At 42.3% G+C, this 9829-nt stretch overlaps 1 protein-coding gene across 1 annotated transcript in view; it reads right to left on the reverse strand.

Annotated features, from left to right (window-relative positions):
* LAMA1 (laminin, alpha 1) overlaps positions 1 to 9829 on the reverse strand; it is a 189664-nt gene that overhangs the window by 137221 nt on the left and 42614 nt on the right. Inside the window, exon 5 of the mRNA XM_011957824.1 lies at positions 6763 to 6975. Within this exon, the coding sequence (XP_011813214.1) occupies positions 6763 to 6975 (213 nt within the window). The remainder of the gene's footprint in view (positions 1 to 6762; positions 6976 to 9829) is intronic.

Below are 9829 nucleotides of genomic sequence, written 5' to 3' on the forward strand. Positions count from 1 at the left end.
TGAAACTTAGTTTTGCTGGATATGAAATTCTGGGTTGAAAATTCTTTTCTTTAAGAATGTTGAATATTGGCCTCCACTCTCTTCTGGCTTGTGGAGTTGCTGCCAAGAGATCCACTGTTAGTCTGATGGACTTCCCTCTGTGGGTAACCCGACCTTTCTCTCTGGCTGCCCTTAACATTTTTTCTTCATTTCAACTTTGGTGAATCCGATAATTATGTGTCTTGGAGTTGCTCTTCTTGAGGAGTGTCTTTCTGGCGTTCTCTGTATTTCCTGAATTTGAATGTTGGCCTGTCTTGCTAGGTTGGGGAAGTTCTCTGGGATAATATGCTGCAGAATCTTTTCCAACTTGGTTTCATTCTCCCCATCACTTTCAGGTACACCAAATCAGTAGATTTGGTCTTTTCACATAGTCCCATATTTCTTGGAGGCTTTGTTCATTTCTTTTTACTCTTTTTTCTCTAAACTTCTCTTCTCGCTTCATTTCATTCATTTGATTTTCAATCACTGATCAACTTCCAGTTGATCGAATCAGTTACTGAAGCTTGTGCATTTGTTACGTAGTTCTTCTGCCATGGTTTTTAGCTCTATCAGGTCATTTAAGGACTTCTCTACATTGGTTATTCTAGTTAGCCATTCGTCTAATCTTTTTTCAAGGTTTTTAGCTTCTTTGTGATGGGTTCAAACTTCCTCCTTTAGCTTGGAGAAGTTTGATCGTCTGAAGCCTTCTTCTCTCAACTCGTCAAAGTCATTCTCTGTCCAGCTTTGTTCCGTTGCTGGCAAGGAGCTGTGTTCCTTTGGAGGGGGAGAGGTGCTCTGATTTTTAGAATTTTCAGCTTTTCTGCTCTTTCACCATCTTTGTGGTTTTATCTACTTTTGGTCTTTGATAATGGTGATGTATAGATGGGGTTTTGGTGTGGATGTCCTTTCCGTTTGTTAGTTTTCCTTCTAAGAGTCAGGACCCTCAGATGCAGATCTGTTGGAGTTTGCTGGAGGTCCACTCCAGACCCTGTTTGCCTGGGTATCAGCAGCGGAGGCTGCAGAAGAGTGAATATTGCTGAACAGCAAATGTTGTTGCCTGATCGTTCCTCCAGAAGCTTCGTCTCAGAGGGGTACCCAACGTGTGAGGTGTCAGTCTGCCCCTACTAGGGGGTGCCTCCCAGTTAGGCTCCTTGGGGGTCAGGGACCCACTTGAGCAGGCAGTCTGTCCGTTCTTAGATCTCAAACTCCATGCTGGGAGAACCACTACTCTCTTCAAAGCTGTCAGATAGGGACATTTAAATCTGCAGCGGTTTCTGCTGCCTTTTGTTTGGCTATGCCCTGTCCCCAGAGGTGGAGTCTACAGAGGCAGGCAGGCCTCCTTGATCTGTGGTGGGCTCCACCCAGTTCGAGCTTCCTGGCCCCTTTGTTTACCTACTGAAGCCTCAGCAATGGCAGGTGCCCCTCTCCCAAGCTTGCTGCTGCCTTGCAGTTAGATCTCAGACTGCTGTGCTACCAGTGAAGGAGGCTTCATGGGCATGGGGCTCTGCAAGCCAGGCACGGGATATAATCTCCTGGTGTGCTGTTTGCTAACACCCTTGGAAAAGTGCAGTATTAGGGAGGGAGTGACCCAATTTTCCAGGTGCTGTGCGTCAAGGTTCCCTTTGGCTAGGAAAGGGGATTCCCTTACTCTTAGCGCTTCCGGGATAAGGCGATGCCTTGCCCTGCTTCGGCTCTCGCTCAGTGGGCTGCACCCGCCGTCCTGCACCCACTGTCTGACACGTCTCAGTGAGATGAACCTGGTACCTCAGTTGGAAATGCAGAAATCACCCGTCTTCTGTGTCGGTCACGGTGGGAGCTGTAGCCCAGAGCTGTTCCTATTTGGCTATCTTGTATTTGTTTCCCAACAGATTTTTTTTTTTAAAGTCCCTGAGGTTGCTGACTCATTGCAGACTACTGAAATATTTCAATAAAGGGGAACCACATGAGCACTGAGCAGGAGGTGGGATAGGAAATCAGAGAGTGAGAAGGAGCATTAGGATTAGTACCAAGAAGGTATGTTTAGTTTTACAGGTAACAATCAAGGGTAGAATGAGGACTGTAGCTATGTAGTGTGATACAGTTTTCCCAGTACTTTATCAAGGACTTAATAAATTAGTCTGCATGTTTTTTGTTGAGAAATGTTACTCACTTTAGTTACTGTTACTGTGATACTAATTTCTACTTTTTTTCTTCCACTCAGGACACACAATGGAACCATTCCTCTATTGTGGATTTAACTAGCAGCTAAAAAATTTATAAAGCCAAACTCCATCAAGCATGAAATAAATTCCTTCTCATTCACTAGTAGTTATTGTTTTTAAACCTTTCCTGTATACTTGGCCTTTTGAAGTGCATTTCAGGACCATGTTAACCTACTGGAAGATTCCCTTATAAACATTAGGTGAAAAATTGCAACCAAGGTGACAGACCACAATGCTACTACCATAATTACCACACCTGAGACACTTCCAGATAGTTTAATAATTCATTTTTCCAGGTTTTTGGGTTTCTTCCCAGCAGAATATATCTTCCCTGTCTTAAAACTAAAGCATCTAAAATGTTGGCTAGGCCTGAGGCTCATTACAACAACTTCTTTGCCAATATTTTTCAAATGATTCAGAAGCCAAGCGTTCAAAGTCTTAATTTATTTGTGTGTAAGAGAAGTGTGAGTTTTTTTTCCATTTTGGAAAAAAAAAAAGAGTTTTTGAGTTTCAGAAAATGCTGTATTTGCTTGATCCATACTCAAAATCAACATGATGTTCTGAAAAGAAAATGATTTGCAATTCTTAGCTACAGGATCTGGGGCAATATTTCCAGATCATTTTTTTCCAGAATGAAACAAACGAATATGAATATTTTATATGGTTGAATAATCAGGGTGGCTTCTGGTGTTGGGAGTTTTTATTTTGAAAAACAAAGCTACTTATTCAATCTATGGAGAAATTTGGAAAAGGAGGAATTTAAGTTTCTAAACTTCTCAATCTAAATTGAGAAATTTGTGATTTTTAAAAAATATTCAAACCCATTTTGTTTTCCATTTATTTTACTCTTAATTTTACCCATTCGCCCAAGTGAACATCTATCATTTGATCAGAGAAGTCTGGTATTAGAAAGAAGCTACGCTGTTAATCAGCACTTTCTTTGAAACCTGGTAGTCACCTGACTCAGCAATAAAAACAGCACCTCTAACAACTACAAATAGCATGATTCAGTGAAAAATCCTGTAACTATTTAATAACGTTCCAGGATAATAATACCAAGGTATTCTAATAACATCGTATTCCAGGTTAATTAAGATTAAGGTATTCTAATGACATGAATTTTAGGAGGGTGGCTGGATTCCTATTCAGTAACATATCTACGATTTACACATATGCGTCAGAAAAAGCAGGTGAGAATTGTGCCAGGCACCTCCCAGGGCACTATGATGAATGACTGAGCATTTCCTGACTCCAGGGTTCTCACAACCAAGAAGAAAAGAGAAGCTTCTACTCACTGATGTGGATAAGTACAATATTAAAACTGCAGCAATATTTGCAATATTTGAAAACAGATTTGAGGAGACATTCTAGAGCAAGAGAAACGGTCAGGCATCATCTAGGCAGAAACAGAAGGGCATGCATTCAGACAGGGACAGACATAACATCTTTCATTGACTCCTCTCCACGCTCTTTAGATCCATTTCGATTTCTCTCCCTTTGTACCTTTCACAGATCCATTCATGCCCTACTCATCCTTCCAGCCAAGTCCAGACCTTTCCTGAAACCCAGGTGAATGTCTTTCATTCTACCTCAACTCAGCATGCCCCATTGCGCTTACCATTCATATCGAGATCATGAATTTACTGGCCTGTCTCTCCCCAATTCTTCTCCCTCACTATCCTTTTCCAAAATATAAAAACAAAAATGGCCCCAGGTCAGCATCTGGCTCACGTGAATGCCCATAATACCTGAGTGGAAGAATGAGTGAGCGAAGGAAGGAGATCCCTCTGCCTCTCCCTCATGGACCACACAAGCGCACCGGACCCAGCGCCTAAAATCTAGACTCAGCCTGCTGCCGACTCTGTGTCTTTGGGCAAGTCAAATTCTCAGCCTCGATTTCCTCAGCTATTAAATGAATATCTCTATGAGTACTTTTTTCCTGAGATGCTGTGATTCTTAATAAACTACCTATTAAGGTAAAATAAACTATTTTACCTTAATAAACTACCAGCTAAATTGACCCACCATGATCTCTCTCACTACTTGAAAAATGAGGAGAGAAAAACTTTTCTCCATTCAGTGTGTGCAAGGGTGAAGAGAAATAATTTAGTAATTCTTTGATCTTCTTGGACAAAAGAACCAAATGGAAATAGAGAGAAAAAATATTATTATTTGCTTCTTTGTGCTTTGGATTGAAGTTGACCCTTTCATCTAAAAAAAGAAAGGTCTATAAAATGTCCTGTAATGAATTCAGAAAGATGACAAAAATGTCACAATGACTGGGAGTTTTGGTAGCAGTAACAAGTCCTGGTTGAGCTATTGCAGGTAAAATTAAAGTTCATCAAGTCTTTAAATCTATCCCTTCATAGGTTAACCTCCCAGTTCTTAAGAATCAGATTTCATCACTACTTTCCAGGATAGGAATGGATGAATAAGGGGTGGAGCACTGGCAGGAAAGGTGCTCCTGCACAACTCCCACCATAAGATGAGTTGGAAGAGAAACAGATGATGCTCCAGGCCATCTTGGCTCAGGAAGCCAGAGGATCCTGGAGGATGGCTTTGCTTCCAGCCGATGCCATGGCACAGCTCCTCCTTCCCCTGGCCCATCCTCCAGGATGTGGGTAAACCTACATCATGTGGAATTATTTCAAGACACTAAGCTCTATTTAAATATGGCATATTGAGGGTCTAACCTGTGTGTCCAGGTTTCAAATGGAAATGTTGATTCTAATCATGTATTTTACATCAACTCTGTCGGAATCCAAACTCTGAAATCCCTAGTGCCTAGGAAAGATGGCATTGGTAAGGAGGAAGAGCACAGGCTTCACGTCAGGCAGCCCCCAGTGTGAATTCCAGGTCTACCGGCTGCCATCAGTGTGGCCTTGGCCAAGGGGCTTTACCTCCCACCCTCTCTATCTGAACGACGAGAAGCATGGCACCCAGGCGTTTTTGTGAGCAATCAACAAGATCACGTAGGTAATGGGTTTCATACAATGTATTAAGATCTCAACAAATAACTGCTCTTATTATTTTCATATTATCAATGGGCGTCACTACGCTTCCTCAAAAATAATTAGACTTTCATGATTATAGCTCATATATTTGAATCTCTATTTCTCTTAAGTTTATGAAGAGAAGTGCGTTAGCCTTTAGGGGCCACTGGGTATGAAAAGCACATGCCTCGAAATAGAAGAAACACTCTTAGCCCAGAGAATTATGCACGGTGAGAGGCGTAAAGGAAAGGCTGGCCTCAGCTCAGCTCAGGGGCTCGTCAAGGCATGGCCACACTGCACAATTCGCCTGTTCCCCCTTCTCTTCCTCCCTTCCTCTCCTCCTTCCTCCCTGCCTTTTTCTCGTTTTATCTTATTGCTCTTGCTGCTGTTGGCTTTGCAACACTGAGTACTTGCGCCCCTGTAAGTTAACTGCATATTTGTAAATTACAATCTCTTCTTTAATTGTCATGTAAGCCGACAAGGGAAGGCATCTCAGAAGGTGACATTGAATGGGTTGTGTAAAAAATAAGAAGGAGCTAGCCATGCACAGGTAACACTGAATTTTAACGTACTTGGCTTTCTTTTTTTGTTTTAAAAAATTATTTATTATTATTACTATTTATTTTTTGGACATAGGTCTTTACTGTGTTGCTCAGGCTGGAGTGCAGTGGTGCAATGACAGCTCACTGCTACCTCGAACTCCCATGCTCAAGCGATCCTCCCACCTCAGCCTCCCAAGTACCTGGGGCTAGGGTGCATGCCACCATGCCTGGTTAATTTTATTTTATTTATTTATTTTTCTGGTAGACACAGAGTCTCTCAATGTTGTCCAGGCTGGTCGGACTCCTGGCCCCAAACAATCCTTCCATCTCAGCCTCCAAAACTGCTGAGATTACAGGCGTGAGTCACAGTGCCTGCTATCTAATATATTCTTTATGCATTTAAAAATATGTCGAGAAGCTGGACACGGAGGCTCACGTCTGTAATCCCAGCTCCTGGGGAGGCTGAGGCAAGAGGATCGCTTGAGCCTAGGAGCTTGAGGCTGCAAAGCTATGATTTCACCACTGCACTCTAGCCTGGGAGACAGAGTGAGACTTTGTGTCTAAAAAAAAACAGCAACAAAAACCATGCTAAGAGTAGGTCCACAAGCTTTGCCAAAGGGATTAATTGGGACCATAAAGGTAAAGAACCCTGGTAGGGGCCACGGTGGTGGCTTACGCCTGTAATCTCAGTACTTTGGGAGGCCAAGGCAGGCGAATCACTGGAGGTCAGGAGTTCGAGACCACCATCAGGAGATGACGGTGAACCTCATCTCTACTAAAAATACAAAAAATCAGCCGGGCATGGTGGAGCGCCTGTAGTCCCAGCTACTCGGGAGGTTGAGGCAGGAGAATCACTTGAGGCGGACATTGCAATGAGCCGAGATGCGCCACTACACTCCAGCCTGGGCAAAAAAAAAAAAAACCCTGGTAGGGAAGGTGCAAGGAGTTAAGAGCAGAGGAAGAATTCCACTTGGTGGTGAGATGACTCTGCTAGTTTCCTCGCCCTACCTCCTCTTCCAGGATCCCATGCATCCCTGGAATAAGGCTGCCAGGAGGCCCATGACTTTTTGCCCACATGGATTGTGAAGGTGAATGGGATGGGCTCAAGCCAGGCCAAGAGCTCAGGCAAAGGCCCAGTGACCTGGGGTGGGGCTGGCAGCAGCTGCCTGCAGCCCCAGTCCTCAATGCACCCCCTGTTGCCTGAGCGAGGTTTTATTTCTCCTGGGGAATAAAATCACCCTCTTCAAACATAATTATTATCTGATTTCTTGCATTTGATGCTCCAGCGTGTTTTCAGGGACGTGTTCTCTGTGAATGCCGAGGGCTGTGAACACATAGGAAAGAGGTGAGGGGTGGAGATGGGGGGAGGATTAAAGGATTAAACTTAAATGATTTGGAGCAATGCATCCCCAACAGGTTCAGGAGGCTGTTTACAAGCTGTGGCAAAATTCACCTTCACTCAAACCTTTTATTTCCCCAGAAAACAATACAAATACAGCCATGTGTCATAAAGTAGGTGTGTTGGAAAATTAATCATACATGAACATGCATTCCCAATACTACATAGTTCCAAGAGGCCTCAGCTCCGCTTCTGAGCCATCGGCAAGTGGCAATGGCACCGTACAACAAGTGCTTCCTTATTCCTGGATCCTCTCCCCTGGGAAACCTGCCACCAAACATGTTCCCATACCAGGCGTACCCTGCTTAAAGAAATTCTGTTTCCAGTTATGTGTTATAAGTTAAAAATTATTTTAAACCACTACTAAATGAACTCGTTTTGTATCTCAAAGACCAGTATTCTCAGTAAGTTTAAATACTAACAAATCAAAGCTAAGGCTTAAATACGTGAAATACATCAAAGCCTTGCCTGCTTAATGTAAAATGGGACTCTCATTTCCAAAGAGAACTATTTAAAATAACCAAGCAGTTATTTTATGACTCTAATAAAGAGATCTCTAACACCTGGGAGTATTTTTTCAAGGAAGGTGACTTGAGTTACCCTAAGCAGGGAGCTCTTTCAGCTTGATGCAGAAACACTAAAGGGAGAATAGCCCCCTCCTTCAAAAGCAAATTCTTGCTTTTTGGACTAAAGCAATTTAATCATTGATGGCTGTTAGTAAAAGAAAAGCTTTAAGATAGTCTAGAGATTCCACCAGGCAAGCACCAAAACCCTTTCCAGCGCAGGACAAGAAAATATGTGGGTGGTGAGAAAGAAAGACAGGGAGAGATACTGGAAGAAAGAGAACAGAGACAGAGAGAGAGAGAAAGAGAGAGAGAGAGAGAAGGAAGGGAGGGAGAGAGGGAGGGAGGGAGGGAGAGAGGGAGGGAGGGAATAAAGACCCATACAAACAGTGAGAGAAAAGTCAAATCCAAACTCCTGGGAGTCTGGCACTTAACACAGTTGATTTCTTTTCACCCCCTTATGTGGGAAGATGAAGAGAAGTTTAATCAGAAAACAAGAGGGGGTGGTAAGCAAAAGGATTTAGCAGGGTTTTGTTAAGAGTTCCATTTCCCTAGCAATGTGCTCAAGGTGTCCTTGAAAAAGACAGACGTTTTGATTATAAGAGAAACACATGGTATGAAGAAGTTAGGCACAAATATTTTCTGCAGAAAAACAGTGTGTTATCAGTATCCGCCTACTCCTCTCACAATGGTTCCTTTAAACACTTACATTCAATGACACTGTGATTTTTTCATTTCGTATACAAGTTTAGTTGCAGAGAAAAGAACTTTAATTCATTCATCATGAAGCAGTTTTCTCTTTCGTTTCCAAGGACAACAATTTAAACATTCTACCTGATTAAAATCATTATTGTCCTTAGGCAAAACACAACAGCACCACAATATGCAATATATTTAAAATTTTATATCATTCCCATTGTCCTGAGAAGTCACTGTACCTCTCTCCTAAATCGTTAAAGGTGAAAAACAAAAAAGCAAGTGCAGCCTTTAAGTTGAATAATGACAACCCTTTTGGATGAAAATGTAGCTATATTAAATTTTGCTTATATCATTTATAACACTTGCAATATTTATATCCTTTATTTAAATACTTAAAACACCAGTTTTCTAACCAGCCCAAACACTTCTGAAGGCCATGAACTTTTCTGCAAAACCCTGAAGGTCTTAGTTATTTCTTCCCTTTCTTCTGCCACTTCTGCACTTGGTTGTACAGATTTTACTTGCTTATGCTTTAAAACTCTAGCATCGTTGTTTCACCATCCCGGAGCATGTGCTAAGGACTATTTCATGAGTATGTGACCTGCACAATCACTTTTGGTTTAGTGCTATGCTGAAACTGTCTTGAAATGTTTAATAATTTAAAGAAAGAGTCCCACAATTTCACTTTGCACTGGCTCCTCAATTTACATGACTGGTCCTGCATGTACCTAGTGGTAGCTGCAATAAGAAACTGTCTTTAAAAATGTCCAGGGACCAGTACCTCTGATCAAATCATTTGGCACTTGAGATGTCAAATGCATCACCACCTCTAACAGAACACCAGCACGAAGACCCCAAGGTGGCTGGATCCACAGGATTAGAGCTACTTTTATTCCACTACACATCTAGAGGGTCATCTTACAGACAAAGAAATCATCTGAGTTACCTTTTGCCTTATGCACTAACGGTAGACAAATATATTTAACAATAAAACACTGTGATCGCAGGTGCACAGAGTTAAATTACCTTGGTGTCATTCCCACTGGGGTTGATAGCTATATTTTCTCAGTTCTAGCACTATATTTTCCCCCAAAACTAAGCCGCCTCTTTATAAACACATATACGTTGAACCTGGTAGTTTTTCTCTTTTTTCAAAAGGCTATTACTAGATTAAGGCTGTATATAACAATAATTGTCTTCATTGTCTCCAATTCTTTGCCTCACATTCTCTCTTCACTCAGCTCCGACTGAGAAGCTGTCCCTTTTCATTACTAAGAATGCCGGCCGGGCGCGGTGGCTCATGCCTGTAATCCCAGGCCTTTGGGAGGCCGAGGCAGGTGGATCACGAGGTCAGGAGATCGAGACCATCCTGGCTAACACGGTGAAACCCCATCTCTACTAAAAATACAAAAAA

This window comes from Colobus angolensis, unplaced genomic scaffold, assembly GCF_000951035.1.
Source record: "Colobus angolensis palliatus isolate OR3802 unplaced genomic scaffold, Cang.pa_1.0 Scaffold45, whole genome shotgun sequence".
Classification (NCBI taxonomy): Eukaryota; Metazoa; Chordata; class Mammalia; order Primates; family Cercopithecidae; genus Colobus; species Colobus angolensis.